Raw genomic sequence first — 23,367 nt, 5'->3', positions numbered from 1 at the left:
AAAGCTCAGTGCAGACGGAATACCGGGAAAAAATGCCTGCAGGATAATGACATTAAATCATTGGCTACTTATGTACTGTAGAATGTCAAGCTGGGAAATTCAACATCATATTTAACATTGTTTCTTAAAGAATCCCATTGCAGTTGATATTATAATACAGCTAATATCCCTTTCCCCAGGTCAACATGGTGATCGGTATCTTGGTGTTTAATAAACTAGTGTCCAGAGATGGCATACTGGACAAGAAGCTGAAGCATCGAGCAGGGTATGACAGCACATCCTTGTTAGTACCTCTGTTTTTCTTCTAAACATTTTTCTTCTTAACTTTATGCAAAAATATAAACATGCTTTGATTTCTTTTTTTATATACATGTGGAGATTTAGACCTCCTTTTCTTGCTGTTGAAAGGAAATTAGAGGCATAAGCATAAAGAGGTCAGATCCCTCTCGGGAGAGACATGACTTCGTATTTCTTTGGCAGAATCAGTCCAAGATGAAAATCATTAAAACGCCCACACATTGGCTGCCTCTGCTGTTGCCAATATGACGGGGGAGAAGTTAAAGTCGGGGTAGTGGCTGATAGCATTGTTTGTCATGCTGTTGTCTCTATGTCCCACAGACAGATGAGTGAGCCGCATACAGGATTAACTCTCAAGTGTGCCAAATGTGGTGTTGTATCAACAACTGCTTTATCAGCAACAACAGCTAGCAATGCAATGTAAGTGCCTGTCAGTGTCCCTGAATCAATAAGACGATGCTACAGTGCGTCTCTGCATGTACAGCGTGTCCACCTCTACAATATAGACTATTTTGCAGTCCACTGCAGCGTAACCCGATGTTCCAATGACACCCACAGTGCATAATTTTTTTGTAAACATGTTACATGCTTATTTTACATTACTACTGGCATGTACGTTAAAGTCATGTTGATGGAGATGTTACTTTTCACTCCAGACGTTATCGTGTTATCTACACCAATTTTCTTGCTTGTATTTCCTCTACACAATCCTTCCTTCTCTCAGGGCGTCGCTGTGGAGTTCCTGTGTCGTCCTACCTCTGCTGGCTTTGACCTGGATGTCTGCGGTGCTCGCCATGACAGACAAGCGCTCCATCCTCTTTCAGATCCTCTTTGCTGTCTTTGACTCTCTGCAGGGTTTTGTCATTGTGATGGTGCACTGTGTCCTACGGAGAGAGGTAGAGAATGAGGATCACTTTTCTTTCACCCATGACCTTTGTTTACTTGGATATACAAACCGTTTGTCTGTTGTTTTTTTGTTTGTTTGTTTTTTCAAATGTTGCAGGGAGTTGACTTGCTCAATCATAGATAACTTGTAATTTTACAAGTACAAAACTGTGTCTCAAACTGTGTCTTATACCTATACAGGACATGACCTAATAACAAAAGCAATAATGAAATTTCAGTGGTTTATTTATTTTTTTTAAACATGTGACATGCAGTATTGCAGACATAACAGAAAACTGATTTCCCGTGTCTTTAGGTCCAAGATGCTTTCAGATGTCGGCTCAGAAACTGCCAAGACCCAATCAGTGGTGATGCAACAGGAACCTTCCCTAATGGGCATGCTCAGATAATGGTAGGCACAATTACCCCGTTATCTGTAACTGTTAGATCCTCTATAATTTAAGCAGACCCAATGTCCCCTGGTTATTTATAATACACATACAAACCCCCTGGTTCTCCATTGACCTTAATTTAACTTCTTCACTCTTTTTGTTTCTTTTCCCTTATAGTCTTTATTATTCTGTTTAATATGGCCCCTAAAACATGAGGCATTGTTTCCCATAGCTTCATAATTTTCCACACACCGCTTTTCCAAAGCTGCAATTACATGCAGGGTGGACACTTGGCCCTCTGATGATGATGGCATTAGTTCCTTTGGTTTTCTTTAGGCCCTAAGCCCAATCCTTTGCTTCTGTTCGACTGAACTTACTGTCCATGTTTGCCATGCATCCCTCTCATTTCCTCTCACGGGGTAATAGAGGACTGTTCCCTGTCTGACCTTTCAAATGGGACACCAGTCTCTTCATCTGGCAGGACCCCACCACTGGCACATCATAGCAATGATCTGCCATTAGTATTCTAAACCCTCTCAGACTGGAATGGTTTTCACAAGAGCAGAATGCTGTCAGGGCCCACTGGTTCAATACATTCATTAGCAACTAGCACAAAATACTTCCCAGCTGCTGCAGTTGCATTTTTTTCCCATAGATGTTTTTATTGATATATTGTAAGGGTAAAGCAGAGAAAATAAACGACTGCTTTGCATTTTTCTAAAGCATTGGGGAAATAAAATAAATATTATCGATCCTAATCTTGCAGCTGGCTTTTACAGATGAGGATTCTTCTGGTTTTGTATATACACACAGTTTATCGTATAAAAGGCTTTATTTTGAGCAACACTGACCACTTGATTGCCCTGTTCCTACAGACGGACTTTGAGAAAGATGTGGACATCGCCTGCCGATCAGGTAAAGAACAGATGGTCTCTTATTAACAAGATTCTCCTTGCCTTGCATGTAAAAAATCAAAAAACAAAACCAAACCCCCAAAGAGGTTAGACAGTAAAAAATAGCTGAGGTTATATAACAACCAACAATCCCCATAGGAGTTTTTTCACAGTTACCAAAACACTGACTTTAATCTGAGAACAAAACAGTATAAAGAGAACTGTTGGATATTCACTTTATTTTTCAGCTCTACTGCAATAAATGACTGCAATAAATGTGAATAACAGCAGCTTTTCCCATCTTCTGGCAGTCGCACTTCGCAATTATGTTTTTAATAACACATTGGCGCTGTCATAGAATAGGTGCGTAGGTGCTTTGTGTCTCATTTTGGGAGGATTTTCTCGTCACCTCATATTAGTGGGACGGTAATATTCCTTCCTGATTCCTGCATCTAGTTCTTTCGTACATTTGAGCCACAGTAATTGTTGCTAGACACGTGTATGATTTAATAAAACTATCATGGATAAATGTTCCTGAGAGATTATGCGATTTATCCTGCATGTAACTAGTGTTGGCAACTAACACAAGCCCAGAGACCTGTCTTCCTCCAATTCCTTCCAAACCAATGAAGAACACATCCTGAATGGATCTGCAGGGAATAACCAAGCTGACCATTATTCAGAGCTCTCAGCTTGTTAAGAGACGAAAAGAGCTGCCTGGCTCCTCTGGCCCAAGTTACTTCATGCTGTGCAGTCTTGTAAAACTAAAGTGGACCCGCCTGATACAAAAAGGCAGAGCAGACAGGTGTCATTTATAAATCATGACCAGATTCAGACCTGAAAAGTAGAGCTGCACTCGGAGAGAAATGCACTTTACAGTTTTCTCTCTGGGCTCACAGAGTTTAAGTTGGTTGTTTACAGAGATTAGGTAAGTGTAAACTTTGATCAGGAATTCTTCAGTATGATTACCAGACACAGTTTCCCTAGTGCTGCGCCGTTCACAAACAAACTGAACAGAATCACTTCCTGGAGCTATCAGTTACTTCAGGTGTGATTGGAGGTTGGATTGTAAATAGAGTTTATGAAGTGGTTACAGTGAGTGATAGGATGGTATCATTAGACTGCATAAACAAAATTGATGCATCTGTACACATTAAATTTCAAATACATTTAAAATAATACATTCAAATACATTTATTTGAGCAAATGTTGGAATTTTTTTTACTTTAAATCTCACCAACTTTTGTAGTTTACAACAGGGGCGGACTGGCACAAGAATTCAGGCCGGGAATTCTTTTGTTCACACCACCAAACCGCTCATTTTTGTGGACTAACCTTTAAATGCCCCCCGCCCAATCATTAATTTACTTAAATTTAATTAAATTAAATTTCGCTCAATTCCTGGATGTCTATGAGATCATGAATATGTTATCTTATCCCATAGACACTCAACATTTGAGCCAAAATAGCCTAATATTGCTGTTTGACATAACTTCTGACTGCACCAAATAGTTTTAAAAAAGGTCTGTCCTAAGCCATTTATTAGTTTCTCACTCTGATGGGGGGAAAACTGTTCCCCAAAACTACTGTATCTCTGAACTCTCACACATGTAGGCTATTCTATGTGATATCCTTTTGATAACTAATAGCAATAAGTAATGTAATACTGTTCCATTTCCATACACTGAGCCTCCCCTGAAACTGTTTGGAGCCCCGCTAGGGAGGCCCGCCTCACACTTTGAAAACCCCTGGTCTATGGGACTAACCCTATTTGTTGATGTAACTGGTACCAAACCAGGGGTCTCATTTATAAACGGTGCGTACGTACAAAACAGGGCTGGAAACGTGCCTACACAACTTCCCAAGCAAATGTTGTGATCTATAAAAAAACTTGACGGGAAAATGTGCGTCCTGTAAATAAACTCTGAACCATTGTATGCACATAAAGAGGGGAAATGAGAAATGGCGACTCACATGGCAGAAGGATGAAACTGTTTGAAATGAACAGGCCTACTACTGTGTAAAATATATTGAAATATTACCTCTGAGTATTGTAGGCTTAAAGCCTTTCTGAATAATCATATACTCGTTTGATTGATTTTCCCTGAAGTTCGCAAAAAAGAAATTAAAAGGACAAATTATATTTAAATTGATGCCGTTTTTAATGCGTCAGTCGAGCAAATACTGGTGCATAGCTGTGTGCCAGCGTGTGGATGTGATGCGCTGCTTGTAAAAACACATTATGGAAAATTATAACACTATTTTATTGTCATTTACAACAAGTCACAGGCTATTTCTTTTAACACATCGCCAGCCTTGTTAAGTGAGTGGAGTGTTTGTGTAGCCTAAATAAATGTTTAAACACAGGTGGAATGCATTTGGTTTACTCTCTTTTCAAACTGGGGAATCCAAATTAGTACCTGGGTCATCACGTCTTGCATGTGTGTCCCCCTCCGGTAAGTGACGTCACTACTCAAAAGGGATTCCCCTTCCTGCAGATCGGTTATAAAGGGGTGGAGCTCCGGTGCCCCCTTTCCTCCGGTGCACAAGTGTTGCTTGAAAGTGCGTTTTTTTACCCACCAAACAGCTTCAGCTTCACCAAAAGGAACGTTAGTGTCACACTGAGTTAAATCTCGTTTTGTAGCTTTTCTGTCAGAATTTGCCTCCTTTTCTTCATGCAGTCAGGACGTATTAATATTAATGAGGAGCGTTTCACTGACCATTTATAGGCAACTATGGACGTTTAAAGGGTCAGACATGGAGCTCCCTCACATGCGCCACATTTCAAGTTGATGCACGGTTTTATAAGTCTGAATATTTTTTGGCGTACGCCATTTTTGGCTTTTGGGCGCATGTACACTTTTAGTGAGGTTTCTACGCACAGTTTTATAAACGAGACCCCAGGTATAGTCTTTGCCATGTTCATCTACTGACTTTTGGGACTGATCATAAAAGTAGTGTATCTGAACACTGAGTTTTCAAGACGAGGGCGGAGCTTCATCACGGTGCCCACCTGCTACCAAGTCATTTAATACCAAGTTTACATCACCCCAGACTCACTGAGTCTGCCTGTGTCGTGGCTGCTGGAGCGGATCACAGCCATTCTAGTCTGTGCTCACACCAGAAGCGCCGCAATGCGTCCCAGAAGTGTCTCCCGCTCCGCTACAGTGTATTTTTGCACGGCATCCATCAAGCAGCGCTAAGCAGATGAACCGGGCAGGAAGTCAGACATAAAACAGCAAGAATCCGGTCAATTTTCAAAATAAAATACCCTGACTCTCCGATTGTATATCAACAATAAACACAGTTAAAACAGACAAGAAAGAAACCATTTAACTAGATAGCCTAATTAATCACAGTAGAAGTACTAATCACCAAATCAACAAAATCTAAACACGTCAGCAAAATCACACAGGCAAAACGCTTTTATTCTGAAATGCTCCTTGTGGGATGAGGGAACTAATGCAGGCCACAGTGAAGAAGGAAGTAGAATCACAAAAGGACAAATAACAAGTTATTAACGTTGGGCAGGCTGCACACTCTGCTGCTGAAATGCTGAGAGGCTTCCAGTGGAAGTTGACACCAGTCAGAGGACGGAACTAAACCGCGGTTCACACGCTGCCTGTGTGAGTCCGGGGTCATAGGCTACATAGTGTCCTAAGTCCGCCCCTCAGACTTCCCATGATGCATAGCGGTGAAGGGAGTTTTGTTAAAATTTGCTAATAAGTTTGCCTTTTGTTTGAAATACAAATGTTACTTCATGATTGATGTATTCTTAAAACATGTCTGCTCAGAATATATGGTTTTTTGTAGGTAATTGCTATTGTTGTGGTGGTTTACCACTGAAACCATGAATGAAGGGACTGTTTCATTTGATAAGAGATTTGATAGAGTGTGCATTGGTTCAAGTTTGCCAGATGATGTGGTGTACCAATGACAGGCCAAATTGGCCCATAGGCCACTGGGATTTGGCACGGTTCTCCTGATTGGCCAGTCTGCCCGTGGTTTACAGTGCACGATAAAGCCTTCAAAATGAAAAAATATGAGCCTGAGACTGTCGCAAATCTTCTGACTGTAAGGGAGCGGTTTTCAGTGATTCGTTCACAGTGAATGTGAGCCCTGAGTCTGTCGCTCAAGCCCGTCCCTCCCCCGCCCTCTCATGCTTTTAAGTCTCAAAGTAGAAAGTAGAACCAAATATTTTAGTTAATAAAAAGGTAATGTAAAAATATGTGCTGTACATAATAAGGTAGAACTGTGTGATAGCAGCTTTCAGTTTGCAAACATTATCTTCACCCAACTAAATTCTCAGCTCACTGGCTCACCCATCAGTGTTGACTACAGTGGGACTACACAGTTGGAGCTCCAGTCAAACACTGAATGATTCGGTGAACGAATCTTTTGAACAGATCTATTCAATGAACTCATTCTAATGATTCCGCACACTGAAAAGACGCTTTTCCCATCACTATGTTTCCCCTTATGTCCACGTTGAGCATTCAATTAGACTCAAACAAAAAAGGCATTTATGCGATCACATTTGTTGTCCTTGTAATCTCCTTGCAGGCCTTTTGTGAACAGACAACATCATTTCTGCTGGTTCATGAGGCAAAGTTGAAAATGTTCAGTGGGGAGGACAGGGTGTTCTTATAACCAGAAGGGATTTCTGAATAGATAGCTGCTGTTTCTGAGAATATTTGCTGCATTACAAGGTCATCACCAATGATTAAATTGGGAATAGGATGCTACAGACTGTATGGCAGGCAGGTTTTCAGGGAGAGATTGAAATCATACTACCTTATTTACTGTTACATCCTCTAGAGACACCTGTGTCTGCTGCTGTGTCCCTGTGCATTTAGGTGAAATGTCACACAATGCATATTTACAGTTACTTGTCCTGTCATTACAGTTTTCCCTCTGCAGCAGAAAATCCTTTGAGAATTGGTTCATATTGATTTGAATTCTCTTGTTCTTTTGGTCAAATGCTGCATAATCTCAGACAAATTGTGACACCACTTTCACTACTGACAAATTCCAACTAATCCTTGTATCGCTCTGCCCTGCAGCACTCCACAAAGACATGGGCTCTTGTCGGGCCGCCACCATAACAGGCACCCTCTCCCGCATTTCTCTCAATGATGAGGAGGATGAGAAGGCCCCTGAGGGCCTCAACTACTCCACGTTGCCTGGCAACATCATCTCCAAAGTGATTATCCAGCAGCCTTCAGCTCTGCACATGCCGATGGGAGTGGGTGAGCTGAAAGAGCAGTGCATGGTTGACAGCAACGCTGACATGCGCCGCACTGTTTACCTTTGCACTGATGATGCCATGCGCCAGAGCGACCATGACATGGTTGGCCATGACATGGAGGGCCACTCAGTGCAGGGCCAGATAATGGAGACAGACTACATAGTCATGCCTCGTGCCTCTGCAGCAGCACTGTCGGGGTCCTGTAACACGTCCACCCTTCAGAGAGAGGACACCAAGATGAACATCACTATGGATACGCTGCCACACGAGAGGCTGATGCATTACAAGATGAGTCCTGATTTCAATATAAGCCCGTCAGGCATGGACCACATGAATGTGAACCTGGAGCAGCAGTATCCTAGCGCTCCAGAGCAGATGCAAAACCTGCCCTTTGAACCCCGCACGGCTGTTAAGAACTTCCTTGCTGAGATGGAGGAATCGGCGGGGCTTTCTAGGAGTGAGACAGGGTCTACAATATCTATGAGCTCCTTAGAGGTACATATGCTGATGGGGATGATACGCAGAGGATGCAGAGCTGCAATTAACACTTTACCACAAGCCTTAATATATACCATCATGTACATATCTTCCTAAACTGATGACTTAATAACTTCATTCCTTCATGTTTTATTTTCACAGAGACGAAAGTCAAGATATTCTGATTTGGACTTTGAGGTACGTATAAAAAAAAAAAAATCTTTCTGTAGTACATGCATCTAGCTTTTTTATGCAGAAAAAAGCCATTTCTTGCAGTTGTGTTTGTCATTTGATTTACTAGTACTTGTTGTGCCTCTTAAGCTTATTGGAGTAACACAGCCTTGACTCAAGATTTATTGACATGCTGTGTAGTTAAGGTAAAAGCAAGGCTGTCAACTGACAAACAGGGCAACAGTTCTCATCTACATTTTGTCCTCCATCTCCTACATCCATTAGCTATACGTTGATTTTCAAAATGTATGCTTTTAAAGTCATTTGCACATTTCACATCTGATTTTACCACACTTTCAACAATGATTATACTGGCTTGCAAACACATATTCAAACCCCCTATGGCAGGTTTTAGCATTTCCTTTGCATTGTTAAATTAGGCTTTATTGGCTTTATATATATATATATATATATATATATATATATATATATATATATATATATTGTACATACTTTCAAAGTGAAGGAAACATGAAGTTTCTGGCCGCTATACTGGCGTAGGGTGGATTTAGTTGTAGCTTAGATGCACACTGACCCTTAAAGTGGAAGATTTGTGCCAAGGTTTGATTATAAAGCTTTCCCTTACGCCAACAAAACTCTAAATGAGGCATTTTTTCACTGAAGAATTATGTTTAATCCAGATACTCCAGCCATTGCAAATTAAAGTAGTTCAGGCTTTCAATGTTGTATCTCCCTAACTTTAATCATCTTGGTGTTTCCTTTATTTTGGCAGTCACTTATATATGCAGAGACAAGTAGATTTGTTTCAGACCTGGCCTATAAGTAAACTACCATGACACTAACAAATTGATCAGAGTTGGAGGGGGTGGAGAAGAAGATGCATTTCCATTATTGGCTGTCAATACCAAAGAAAAAACCCTTGCCATTGCAGAAAGTCATGCACACCAGGAAAAGACACATGGAGCTGTTCCAGGAACTGAATCAGAAATTTCAAACCCTGGACCGATTTCGAGACATACCAAATATGGGCAGCATGGTGAGTAACAGGAAACCAGGGGGGTGATGGTCAGCCAATTAAAGAGAGCAACATCTAAATATACCATATAGGTATCCTGTGCAGGACACATAATGTGTGATTGTGCAAATGAGCGGTTATGTAGTTAAAGTGTTCATGTGGAAATGAACCTTCCTATACATAGTGGGCCTGCCAGCAGTTGGCGGCGGGGGGGCTGCCCCTTTAAAAGAACTGAAGCATTTACTCCACAAGGCCAGTCTCAGGGGAAAAAAGACCTTTGGTAATCTTGTTGCAATAGAGTGCATCCATTCCAATGCAAGGCCACGAATGCACTTTTATTTACATGCACATTTATCTACTTAGCAACACCATCATTTTCCATTAATGCATGGCAGATATTTTAATCTATCAACATCTATACAAATATTACCTTAAGTTCGCCGTTTTCTTACTGCAACTGAGTGTGTGAGTGTGTGTGTGTGTGTTGGGGGGGGAGGGGGAGTTATTCAAATTCTTCCTGACCGTGCTGCAAATCAAAAGTCCCACCATCTGTCTCCACACCTTGCTAGAGCTGTAGACAATGTGGGTGTCAAGCTTTATGCATCTCTCTCAGACAAACAGCAATGTTTTCTGTATTGAATGCAACAAATATAAATTGGGCTGGTGACCAAACACAGCCAGACTATTAGGCGATGTCAGCTACACAGCAGCAGCCTTTTTGGCTCCATGTAATCCTTTTTCACTCACATTTCAATCACCCCTACAGCACAATGTAATTTGAGGCCTGTTGCTTAGTTACCAGTGCAAGTGCTTTTGTATAGAAAACGATAACTACAGTATATTCTCACTCCCCACTTTTATTTTTTCTCCCAAATGAATCTGCTGCAGAGCTGGCTGCAGACATTAGTATCCATTTTATATTCCCTGACTGGGAGCAGCTTCTCTCCCTTATTTGCAAATGTGTCTTTGGGACTGCAAGTGAGAGCACATTCAGATGAATGGCTCAGACATGAAACCCAGTGCACCAGTTTCCAAGCTTAGGGATAACACAATTCTGCTATGACTCCATGATAATAGTGTAAGCATGGTCACATTTAATACACTACCATTATCTTTTGTTATTTGATGCTTTCCACAGCATTAACCCATTATTTTCAATTAGCAATGGGTAGGAATTCATACAGTGCCCTTTTGAATGAACTGACTTCATTGGAAAAGTATTTTCTTGCAAAAAAACAAAACAGAAAACTGCAGAGGATGTCATGCCACTAATATCGCACCCCAATGACCATGTTCACAGGACAAGGCAATGCCAAACAAGAACCCATGGGAGAGCTACAATCCAGCCTGTGAGTACCAGAATTACGCCACTATGAATGTACTAGAATCTGACACCAAGGACTCACTGGAGATGACGCCTGCAGAGTGGGAGAAGTGTGTCAACTTACCCTTAGACGTCCAGGAGGGAGATTTCCAAACAGAGGTCTAGAGGGTGACGAAGGAGAAAATGCAAACTAGGGAAGGAGGAGAAAAGGATGTATTTTGCACTGAATAAAGCAACAGACTTTTCTAACAGCCTTGGCATACATATCGGGAAAATACGAGTGTGGCAGGGACATTATGTGCCAATACGATTTATGGACTGAGGAGAGACAAAAAAGAAAAAAGGGAAAAAAACATCAGTGTTACTTTTTGTATTCTCACTAGTGTACTTAGTGTGGGGCAGCCTGGTGTACAATATTTACCATCATGTGTTTCAAATTATCTGTTGAGGAATTGGCTAAAAAAGGTAACTCTCTAGATGAAACCTCACAAAGCAAATGACATGCCATGTCGTCCCAGCTTCGTTGGGTCTAGTTTTGATTTCATAAAACTGGACCCAGGAGCACAATGTATATATTTATGCAGGTTTTTAAAAAGTTTATAACAGTCTGTTTGGCCATTACTACACTTTTTACTTTATAATATAAAACATGGGAGGCAAAGAGGATTTTTTCGGTCATATTAAAATGAATGTTTGTCAAGCTACATTCTTCATTGCTTTAAATGCAATAAAGATAATACTCACTTTTATATAAATAATATATTTCACAACTTTAATACTGCAGAATCTGCTTGAAGGATCCCAGCAAGCTCTCTCATCTGCAGCTCTGTATAAAATATTTAAAAACAAAATGTTGTATGGTGTAAATAAACTTTTGTCTACATATGTTTTACTTGTGCCAATTTATTTTAATGAGAACAAATGCCAACCTGATCAAAAGTTATAGCGAAAAATGTTAACATTTGAAAAGGAATGTAAATAAAAGAGGAAATATGTTCGTACTGCTTCAGAGGTTGTGTCAAGTTTATGTGGTTTGTTGGTTGTGGATTTCATTGTTCCCATTGCTTTGTTAAGAGAACATTTGAATGTGTGAAATGATGGGCATGTGGATGTGAAAATTGTTGGTGGAGTATTAATGGTGAATTGTAGGAAAATTGGACCTCTATTATCTAAGATAATAACACAGTCCCCCATTTCTAAAATGCATAAAATTTGTTTGGACTTTTGTCAAACACGTCTTTTTTCTAGTTTAGTTTATTACTATATTATCCAAAAAAGTTCTCTCCAGTCCCTTCTGATGATGTTTAGCTCAGGTTAGTCATTCCCATTATCATTTAAACATGCCCTTTAATTGTGAAGGCTCTAAAGTTTCTGGACTCCTCTCGTAAATCCACCCCCAAATCCGATTTCTGAATTTAGATAGGGAACATTCAAACTCCTAATAGGTTCCTGTGCCAGCAGAAGGTTCAACTGATAAGATCAGTTAAGATTTTCCTGGGCAGACAGGGCCGCACAGAACACAGAGGGCTTAGGGAAAATGTTGTTTGTCCTGTCTGGTGGCTGACACTTCGGCAATGAGAGCATCAGTACAAGTCCCCCCTCTGGGGAGCAGCGGTCCACCCAGCAAAAGAAGAAGAGACGAAGGAGGAGGAGGAGCAGTGACTTGGATCTGCACCCTCAGTGAAGACTGATGACAAGAGGAAAAAGGGGGAAGCAGACAATAAACACAGAATTACATTAATGAGGACTCTCAGTTGTGCTCTGATGTCGTTGCAACATAAATTAAGTCTAGACATTAATGTCTGAATTTCCAGTGCATTTCAATTTAGACTACCATGCATAATTAGATTAATTACATACAGTATTTGTGCCCGTTAGAGGCTCTGCGAGAGATTTTTTTTCACTGATGTGCCCATGTCAAATGCAGTGAAATGCTTTTAGAAACACTGTCTTCTCACCACTCAGAAAAAATGTGTTTTTTCTTCATAAAAAAAATCTGACCCCAAATAAAACATGAAAGAGAAATAATCTTTATCAAGGATATATTTTCAAGTAGTAATGGAATCAGCCATTGCTGGAACTGTATTCTTGTGTTAAACACACAAAGGGACCTTTGTCTTGAGAGAGCAATGGAACCTGTTAGCAACTATAGTGCATTTATTAACAGGTTTCAGAAGACACTACAGTATTTGTATTAACATGACAATTTTGAAGCTATTGGCATTCTAAATTAAATGCATGTTCTCTTCATGCTAATGAATTAAAGTTAGATTTTGTGCTAGTAGTACAGACTGTACTGCAAAATGCAAACCAAGGTCATTTTAGGAATGCACACAACTGCATTTCTTTTATCTACCAGTCATGCAACTGTTCAAACTTATTTTCTCTCCCAAAACTATAAGCATCTCAATAAATGCATGGCTGGCAGACCTTTTCTTCAACAGAATGAATGTCATTTGGAGAAAGATGGAAACAGACAGGCTTCAGTGCCTCCAAAGATACCTTATGTACTTAAATGATCTAATAATATTCGAACGTGGAGCTCTAAATGTGTATGGGATCAAAAATCCTCATCAGCTCCACTGGGTGAATTATGTCACTGTCAGATGAGTGTGCCATACGTAGTGTCTTACCAGCAATTGAGCATGGCAAACTTTACCATGCAAATAAACTGTCTGAAATGGCCTATTTTAAGTTGGTGTTATAGTCTACAACACTATTTGAGACAGTTCTATGATTTTTCCTTTCCTTTTGTCCTCAAAGGAAGGGTTTAGAAGTACTTGTGATCTAAATTCTAGACTTCATGCAGCTCAGCTCATAGTTTTTTCTTTTAATAACTGGAGTGGTTGTTTCCTCCAACAATACTGCACAATATGGAGGTGAAACACTTTTATTTTGACAGCCATCATATTCCAGCATCAGTGACTGTGTAAATATTTCACATCATACTTGGAGGAGCTTAGATTAGTCTCTCTTAGGTAATGGGAGAAATATGACAAAGAGTGACTTGACTTTTAATAATTTAATATTTCACACTTGACTGTCATTTAATGAAAATCTTGCAGAGAAGGCTAGTTAGTCTGCTATGAGGTTGACAAAATGCCCTGTGTGTCTGAAAATGGAAAGTTGTATTATTTAGGCTAGTCGTTGGTAAATGGAGCTGGTACATGTTGACAAGCCTGCTGGAGAAGTCTTCATTTGGGAGTGAATGGCAGGTCCCACAGGCCCATAAGAGCAGAGAGGTTAACCAGCATAGGGGCTGCAAACACAAAATCAACATAATCACATTGATCCTGCATCCCGTTCCTCCCTAGAGGGGTAAGGCAAACTGTTCGTCTATAAAGGGCTGTCAGAAGAGTTAAAGCACAGAGGTAAGGCTTGGGCCTTGGGGCCACCCAAAAATCACAGAAAACATCCAGGCAAATGTTGTGGAGGACATAATGAAAGAGGAAAAGTACAGTAATAGTTACAAGTTAACTCCCATAATTGTAATAACTTGTAATAGTCGGCCAGCCTCCATCTCCTCATAATCAAAAGTTGTACAATTAACTAGTTTAGTTTATGACCAAATAACACATTCCCATCAGCCTCAGCTGTACTTTGTGTTTAGTGCTAATTAGCCAATGTTAGTATGCTAGCACCATAGACTGCATAAAAAGGCCAGCACACTTAAAATGGTTCTCATGTTAAACTTGAACCTGCTAAACATCTGCATGTTAGCATGCTGACATTAGCATTTAGCTCACATCACTGCTAGCATAACTGCTCATAGACTGTATTGCTAACAAACGTCCGTAGCTAAAGTTAGCTTGGCACCAGGCTTAGGGCGGTCATTCCTATTTATCCCAGTGTCCTATGTTTCCCAGATATGGCACATGATGGTAACATGACAATTGGTCTTACGTTCCCCAGTTCTGGGGTTAGGGGGTAAGGGAACCAAGGATAGTTACGCTTCCGGCTTATTAACACATCAATTACAAATTAGCTGGGAAAAAAAACATTTATAATGTACAGTTAATTAATTCAGCTCTGACAACTGTTTACATTCAAATATCCCCATAATTATTGAAGGTGCAACTTTATAACACATCTAAATATTTTGACAGGCTAGCAAAAAAATACCATCCAACTTCAGTTTGCCAACTATACTGTATGTCATATCACTAGATAAATAGGTAAAGCTATAACGTATTTAACTGTGAAACTATGTACTTTGCGAGAGAGTTGCACTGGACAAGAAGAAAAAAGTTCGGAAACCTCAACAAAAATTTTACTTTGGAAGACTCCACAGCAGGTACTTACCATGCACTGTATAATGCATTATGGTCTTTCATCCTGTGGAGCAGTAAGATAGATGATGGGTACAGAGGCCCTTGACAATGGCTGCACTGTTCTGTAATTCCTCTTGGTACCTATAGTACTCTACACAATCATCTCTGCCTTATTTGAAAACAGGGTCTGCCTCAGAAAAAAGGACTTTCATCTACTGTCAGAGAACCAAACAGTGGGCCGTTTTTTTGTGGTTAGGTTTTGTTTTTTAGTTTCTTGAATTGTGATATTAGATAATCACAAAAAAATAAAATAATAGGGATACTAGGCACTATTTTTGCATTGTTTAACTGACAATTAGCAGGACGTAATGAGACCATAGGTTTCTTTGAGGTCTCAAATTGATTGGAGTCTCAAAGCCCACTGCTCTCTTGGAGCTTTAGTGGCTTCTTTTTCTGATTTAAAATGATTTGGAGATCTGAAAGCTTGAGTCCCAAAGCAATTAGGTTGGCAAGTTTAAAATCTCCCCCTGCTTACATGGTGTGTGTGTTTGTGTTGGCCAAGACAATCAAATGCAAGATCAAATGAATTTTGTCATGTTCACCAACTGACACTATCTGTCACGAATGGCCCTCAGCCAAATCTTACTACTGTAGCTCCTTGCAAAAATATTTTGATTTTACTGAACTAATTAATTCATCTATTCATTAAAAAATTAAAATGTATTAATTGTTCCCAAATAATCTTGCAAGAGAAGCCTAAAACATCATGCAGGAAGAAAGGGGGGAAAATGAGTCAAGAGTGGCTTTTGAATAAGTGGTATGACAGGAAAAGTTGTACTCTGAACAGCAAAAATCTTCTGATCTGACATGTTTATCACACAGTCCTCCCTGCTACAGTTCTAGGGTTCCATGTTTTTGGCTCAAGGCTTATTTGGTTTATTAGTGAATGCGGGGGTGGCACATCACATAATGGCTTATCTCAAAGCAGGCTTGAACAATAGTTATGACAAGGTATGCGTACCAAAAACTCTAATTGGACATGCGCTCAAAATTTCATGCAAATCCATCTAAAGCAAACTCTGAGTGGTTATATGCTAATCCAAGAATGGATATATTTTACTGTCAGTTTCATTCGATACATGTCCTTAAATAACAAAAACTTGTTTAGGCGTCAAGACCTGAGCTTTGAACAGAAAAATACACATTCTCACTCACTGATTAACAGATTGTAGGTTATGTACTTTGGAGCTCCTAAATAGATTTTGTCCAATCACTCATTATAGTCAGGGGTTAATGAAGATAAATTCTGTATGTAACACAGAATTAAAGGCAAATTTAAATGTTTACTCTTCATCACAAACTTCCTATTATAGAGATTTCATAAAAAGAAAAAAACACATAGCCAATGATTTATAGACAGCAAAATGAGGAATGGTCAGATATTTGGAGGAGTATTTGATAGTAGAGTAATGAAAAATGGATGCTCCCTGTACTGTGTTGCAAGGAATTTTATTGGTTTTAATAAAAGAAGCAAAAGTCTGACTCAAACACTAGGTATTAGAAATTAGAACATCTGAACTAAGTCACTCTGAAGCGTTCAACAAAGTTACATGTCTGAAAGTTGGCATAAACACAACAAAAACATTGACTTCCCCTGTGAACAACTGTAACATATGGTAGCTTGCTAAAATATGATCCATTTAGAGTTATGGTTCTTTTTCTATAGCTGAGTTTACAACAGAAAGGCATCATGTTGTGGCAAAGCGAGATCTCAGAATGATACATTTGCACTGAATATTGGGTATGAAAGGTTCAAAAATGAAAAAATGAAATTTTCTGGGCCAACTTTGAAGTGTTTAAAATCTGTTTATTTCTTTAAATGCAGGAATCATTAAACATGAACACAACTTCCACAACAGCATTCTTTTCAAACTACATGTGATGCAGCTTCTGTCATCATCAGCTAACCACATTTCCAACTGCTGGCTCACTGGTTCTCAGTGAGGGTGGGACACCAGACTAACAAAATTCACAAGATTCAGGCTGATCTCTGTGGGTTAACTCAGGATAGCATATACTTAAGTGTGTGCCCATCATGGTTCTGTACATTCATGAGGCACCAACATTTGATTTCCTAATTTTAAAAAAATGTCATTCATATTCATATATCCTGTCAGTTTGTTAATTGTGAATTAAAACAGTTGGTATTCATTTTGACATTTAGACCACTAAATACAGAAAAGAAATCAAGCTGAAAAGAAAAAGCCATTAATAGTTCTGTCACAAGCCGGCTGTTGATGAAGTACTCCTTAATTAAAAGAAAATTACATCCATATCTTTGATTAATTCAATTTTTTTCTCATGTTCTTCCAACACAGAGTGCAAAAGCTGTTGAACTCATTTCATTAAAAACCGAGAATAACTGAAACCTTGAAAACACAATAGCCACGATTGGTCCTTTACATTTCACACACAGTGCAGGTATGCAAGTACAGTAATGTTTGTTTAAATAATAGTGTGAGACTGCAAATACCTAAATGCAGGGGAAAAGCAGCAAATCACCTAGAACTATATTTAACCTCAGACATAAACAAGCAAAACCAACTTTGAAAATGTGACTGCTGTCAACGCTCAATAATAATCATTATTTTTATTTTTTTTTATTATTTACCAACTAGCTTTTCAGGAAACAAGCAAGATGTTTTCTGTAGGCTCAATTGTTTTCATAGTATTTTATCTTAAATGGTTTATTAAAGACAATATAGATATTGTCATACGGTAAGCATTTAAAGGGTCTAGAAGTGTTTATAGGACATAAAAGGTATATTAATGTCCAAGTTTTGGAGCACTATACGACTCTGTCTCTGCTGCCGCAATAACCGTATCTCTTCCGGTAGAAAAATGACCAACTTCTGTCAGTTTTAAACTGTTGATGACTGAATTCTCAAGGTAGGACTGAGTTGGAGGACGCTCCCAGAATCCCAAAGTCATCAAAAATATTGACCGAGAAAGACACGACAATAAGTCTAAGTGGTCTCATTAAGGGGAGGGATGCATCAACTCGAGTCCACAAGAGACCACTGCAATAACTTCTTAAAACCAACAAATTAAATTATGACAAATTACTGACATCCATTTGTTTGTTTATGAAATTGTACTTTCTAGTCCCTTTAAATTATGGTTGGAATATCTGCAAACCCGTCCGATCCAATACTGATATTCAGTGCACATATTCATCATCACTTAGGTCTGAGTCATCGGCCTCCACCTCTCCTTCAATCACAGACTTCTTCCCTCTGCAGCAGGACACCGCCAGGCCAATGAGGAAAGCCTAAAAATAATAAGCAAAGCACACATTAGGAAATATTTCATAAGGATCATTTGATCGATACAATGCGTCAACAGCACCGGGAAAGAGGCTATTAAATATTTTGCTGAGGAGATTAGCTGTGTGCAGTCTCGGAAAATCATTTTCCAGTAACCTTTTTCTGAGAAGAAATTAAATTATGCGCTTCTGCTCTCACACTTGTCCTCTAAGAAACTGCTCTTGAATTAAATTAAATGTTTTATACATGTTGTTTCTGTAAATGTATTATTGGTCAAAAGATACAAAATAACTATTTTTACTGTTTTTAACTCATCTTTGCCAAAAATGAGCAAAATCCAACCTGCCTGAGCTCTTTCTCCCCCTCCAAATTCTTACTTTGAAACATTCTACTGTAATTCTCACTTGACTTAAAATCAAGATGATGACATTTGATTTATATCCTTGGACTTACCCCAATAAAGGCCCAGTTACCAAAGTAGTAGATGGTGCTGAAGAACCAAAACTTGTGGAGGAAAAGATAGGATCTTGTCACAGTGCACTGGTCTGAAAGGGACAGAGGAAACACAAGAATGTATTCTTAAATGTTGCTGTTATTAGAGTATGCAAACAAGTATCAAACAAGTCATTTTTCACAAGGTATTTATTTCACATTAATGTCAAATGTTGACATTTCTACTTTTCATTGTGAATTGTGACACCTGTCATGTTTTTAACTAGAGAAATGATTTCATTAATCTCAGACCGAGGGTAATAGCAATTTGTTTTCGCTCCTTTAATGTTATTCAGGTATTCAAGGTTCTGCGTGACACAGATAAATAGATAAAAAAAAAAATTCACTTTATTATTATTTTTTATTGTTTAGTTTTGGTCTTAAAAACAGTTAAAAAAAAAAACTCCAGTTTTTCAGCAAGAGTGGAATTGCCCTCTACACTGTATGTAAATTGCCTACACGTGAATGTTCAACACCATCGCAACCTTTGATGCCAGTCAAAAAAAAAAGTCATTACCATCTGAGAAGTGGTGTAAAATGAAATCGGCAGCATGCATAAAATCTGTCCTTTCAAAAAATCTGAATTGAAAATATCGTTGGATTGTTCAATCTTGACGTCAGGAGCACATTTCTGTCATAGAAAATCTAAACTCAAGGTTCACTTTCTTAGTTATTGCTGTATAATAAGGCTGGCTCAAACCTTCTAGAATAGCTAAGGGAACTTGAGTTTTACATTTATTTTTTTTTTATTAGCACAGATTGTCAAATTTACTTTCAAAATACATGTTTCATAATTTGTTTCAGTTCATAAGGCCTCCCACTAAGTTACAGTACAGTCCAATTCCTTCCGCAATAATGCTTTTTCCAATCTAGTTTTGATTAATTGATCAGAAACCTTTCAAGGAACGTAGGAATCATTACAGCAAGTTAAAAAAAAATTTTTCTAAAAAGTGACTAATGAGAAGGAAGTTAAGAGAAGAATAATTGGGCACAGGTAAGGGAGGAGCGGAGAAAGGAAAGAAGACAGACATAGTGCCCGAGGAAATAAGTTTTCTGTCTTAAGAGACACTTCTCTGTGCACTATCATTAAGAAAAATGGCAATGATCTACTACTACACAATGTTTCTAATTGCACAAGTGTAGCACTTGTCATACATCTGTGTTATAAAGGGATCTGCACTCACTTAAGAGACAAATACAGGCTGCTATTACTACATGCGGCGGTGCCTCGGGCAATTTTGTCACTGTAACTAAAAAAAGACAGCCAGTCTTCTGAAAAGAGGAAAGCCATGTCACTGTCAATGTGAATATGGCTTAACCAATAAATTAAACTAGAATGGTGTAACATTTAATGGAGTCTTGGATCAAATATATCCAGTATTACACATTGAAAAGGTAAAAGCACAGACACACAACATGACACCAACAAATTGTGAAGAGGTAACTGTGAGGTAAAGGGGATGCAACTTCATTTGGGACCCTCTCAAGCTCTCCAGGTTACAATGTGAAATGCAAATTATCTATCTATCTATGTTTGGTTCATACTAACTTCAAAGTATGTGGAAGATATCTCATTGTTCCTTTTACTTAGTAACATTGGCTATAGTCTAACAGTTTGTGTTGGCTTTGATATTCTACAACTAAGTGCAGCCATAGTCATGAATAAAGCCATTAAGAGGACCTCTCTGTTTACCTGCCATGTCTTGGCCATGTAGTAGATGGAGGACTCCACTAGCAAAAAGTATGAAAAGCTTTCCCCACAAGCTAAGCTGATTTACCACGCAGCAGCTTGCTTAATTATTTACCAAGGTAGAATTTCTATCTTCTGTTCACCTTGATTTTTGTTGACCTCACAAAGTACTATATGTGAATGCGAACCTGCGTGTACGTAAATTACAAAAATTAAAAAGCGAGTAACCCTCTTAATTAATTAATTTTGAACCGGACATTGACTTCTAATGTAGCCATTTTTTTAGGAGCACCCTTCAAACTGGCTCTGACAGAGGTAAGGAAAGATCTACTCTGAAGTTTTCAAATTCTTCTCTCAAATGACATTTGATTGCTATGACCAAGGACTTGAATCATGAATATAAACAGATCAAAACCAAAAACTTGAGCAAAGAGGACTCACTCACTGCTAATAAAATCCAATTGCCTGTGGAGCGGCTCTGCGCTTTATGCTGGTGACATCACCTCTGAGTCTCAGCTCTCCAGCTTTTGACAGAGCTGATAGTGCTATTGATCTGCCCGGCATAGACGGCTGGAATAATATAAGAATTCTTAAGCTGAGTCATTCCCCTTTATGCGCATGAATGGGTATTGGCAGGCATGGGAAATGCTGATGACGTCAAATGTGCAAAAGTGCCAATGATATGCATGCAGTTGTCTGGGTCTCTCTTCAATGCTCCAATTGTTTTTGTGCGAAAACACAGGAAGAAAGGGAAGAGAAAAAAAGCTTCCCTTCAGATCACATGAATTAATTAGCTTAGCCATGCACACTGAAGCAATAAGAAGAAAAAATATTTCAATATACTCTTTTAATCACACTTGTATAATTTCAACAGAACAAAGCAAGAGAGAAAGTCCACAAAGCTGAAGTGAAGACGAAATGCACTGTCTGGCTATGTTAGAGAGCCATCTGGAGCATTAACGCTAACCCTGCTGAGCTGCTCCTATCACACTGTTTCTTACGCAGCTCTTCACACTGACTTGAACCCCGTGAACAGTGCAATCAGACTTATACCAAGCTACATGACATCAGGGTCCACAGTAATAACTGAATGTGGTTTAGAATTTATTCATTAAAGCCCGCGTTTCCAAAAGCTTCCCTCCTCTAGAGTGTTGAATTTCAAAAGAAAAAAAAAAAAAGGAATATCCAGGTCTGTGCTGTTTCATCTATATATTACAGATTAGATAGAGAAGACCCGCGGGAGCTCTGAAGGTGTACCAACAATCGGCTTGTACTTCACTGGGATCAACATATAGTAGTGCAAGCAACTCTATCTTCCTCTCCATGACCCCACTCTTTTCCTCCACTAACTCAGCCATCTGTAGCTCTCCAGCTGCTCACCTGAATCGCAGGGCTCTGAGTGGGACCTACAGATGGTTCACAACAGTGGTCTGCCTAAATATATTATCGTGTACACCACTGACCCACTTCACCTTGAAATCATTACCGTACTCTGATAAGAGCATGGGGCAGTGTGTGAGAGTGGGTAATATCACCTTGACTCATGATACCCGGGTGAGTGGTGCCCTGTGTAGCATGTTGCATTATGTATAAGTTTCATCTCTGCATTCAGACACAAACACATGCATAAAATCCTGAACACACACACGCGCACACACACACATACTGTATTCTTTGTGAAAGCATTCCCATCAGCAAGCCCTTGCGTTTGTACACGATATGCTTTTACTTTCTCTCCATCTAAAAAGCAACAGGGCACTTTCATTTCAATGTCCTTTGAGGATGCTGATGTTCCTTCAACAAAACTATTTTCAAATCTCTGGCTTCTCATATTAGTGCTGTCGTTGAATTCTCACCAAAAGTATCTCTTGGCTGTGCAACATCTTTTTTACTTGCAGAGAAAACCCATTTGAGCAGTGCTCAAGACCTCCAGATGTAGACACAAAAGATGGTATATGTAGAAGTAATCTCACCTAACTTGACCTGACCTAAACCGAGAAAGAAAATTACAACTATTTACAACATGGGTCTTGTTTTCTACTACTGTTTCTTAGGAGTAAATTACTTTTTTTTCTCCAGACTGGGGATGTAGCTACATCTCTAAAACTGAGTCCATTAGAAGTAGCAACACAAGACCTCAGACAATCACACAAATTGTTAACAACCGTCTCATTATTTGGAGTATGGTTCAGTGGGTTTATTGGAACTTTTCTGCTGAAAAAAAGCTGCCTGCATTGACTAGAAACAAAGTTAAAAAATATTGATTATTGCAACTTTGAGCAAAAAGTATCATTTTAGTCCAGTTTCAGAAAGTGTTTTTAATTCTATTAATTAATAGTGGAGGAACAATACCAAGCAAACAGATATTCTTTAAAACTGCATTTTCCTTTCTAAATATAAGGGGTGTGTCTGTGGATTACAAGATGGACATGTTTCTTTCAAGACAATAACTTTTGACTGACATGTTCCATTGTAACACAAATTGATGATGATCCCCTTGATGCAGAGAAAATTACTATTCATTTGTGTTGGGGTTGAGGGAGTCTCCTGCTGATAATTGCTTGGGTACCTGACATCCCAGAGGCAACGCATAAAATTTCGACCATATTCCCCCTGAAGCTCTTTAAAACAATGCTGTGGAAACCGGCAAGTTGCTAGGAAACAGACAGCAGCCCATAGTGTGAAAACGCTCCTCTGTATTAGAAGTTTCATCACTGGGATTCAAACTAGAAATAATGTGATAATAAAAAACTGAACTTAAGCTCATGGTTAAAATTCAGCTTAAACTGAAGGAGACAGGCATGAGGGGTCTTTTACCATAATATTTGTAATTTTGTCTCTGACAGCGTCGACCTTAAAGGTGAA

General features: G+C 39.1%; 2 protein-coding genes and 1 long non-coding RNA gene across 6 annotated transcripts in view; 1 reads left to right on the top strand and 2 right to left on the bottom strand.

The window, feature by feature from the left end:
- adgrb3 (adhesion G protein-coupled receptor B3) overlaps window positions 1-11,732 on the top strand; it is a 114,031-nt gene extending 102,299 nt beyond the window's left edge. For 2 of the 4 annotated variants that reach the window (XM_038737755.1, XM_038737757.1), the window contains 9 exons: window positions 180-283; window positions 619-717; window positions 1,022-1,193; window positions 1,499-1,594; window positions 2,450-2,489; window positions 7,531-8,210; window positions 8,355-8,390; window positions 9,316-9,420; window positions 10,700-10,888. In XM_038737755.1, the coding sequence (XP_038593683.1) occupies window positions 180-283; window positions 619-717; window positions 1,022-1,193; window positions 1,499-1,594; window positions 2,450-2,489; window positions 7,531-8,210; window positions 8,355-8,390; window positions 9,316-9,420; window positions 10,700-10,888 (1,521 nt within the window). Of the gene's footprint in view, window positions 1-179; window positions 284-618; window positions 718-1,021; window positions 1,194-1,498; window positions 1,595-2,449; window positions 2,490-7,530; window positions 8,211-8,354; window positions 8,391-9,315; window positions 9,421-10,699 lie in introns of all 4 variants that reach the window. The other 2 variants (XM_038737754.1, XM_038737756.1) reach the window with 2 other exon arrangements.
- Window positions 11,733-13,597: 1,865 nt separating this feature from the next.
- Window positions 13,598-15,496, bottom strand: LOC119917463. Its single transcript, XR_005447283.1, has 2 exons — window positions 15,026-15,496; window positions 13,598-13,982 (listed from the first exon to the last, which is right to left on the bottom strand). It is a non-coding gene; the product is annotated as an uncharacterized LOC119917463 (long non-coding RNA).
- Window positions 15,497-16,840: 1,344 nt separating this feature from the next.
- The window catches only part of lmbrd1 (LMBR1 domain containing 1), a 55,710-nt gene continuing 49,183 nt past the window's right edge, over window positions 16,841-23,367 (bottom strand). Inside the window, exons 15-16 of the mRNA XM_038737153.1 lie at window positions 18,774-18,865; window positions 16,841-18,325 (exon numbers count right to left, since the gene is read on the bottom strand). Of these exons, the coding sequence (XP_038593081.1) occupies window positions 18,215-18,325; window positions 18,774-18,865 (203 nt within the window). The 3' untranslated portion in view covers window positions 16,841-18,214. The remainder of the gene's footprint in view (window positions 18,326-18,773; window positions 18,866-23,367) is intronic.

This window comes from Micropterus salmoides, unplaced genomic scaffold, assembly GCF_014851395.1.
Source record: "Micropterus salmoides isolate LMB-PRFRI ecotype aquatic unplaced genomic scaffold, ASM1485139v1 Ms_hic_scaffold_22, whole genome shotgun sequence".
NCBI classification, from domain to species: domain Eukaryota; kingdom Metazoa; phylum Chordata; class Actinopteri; order Centrarchiformes; family Centrarchidae; genus Micropterus; species Micropterus salmoides.
Note: the sequence above shows the minus strand (reverse complement) of the source record. Positions and strands in the feature narration are given on the sequence as shown.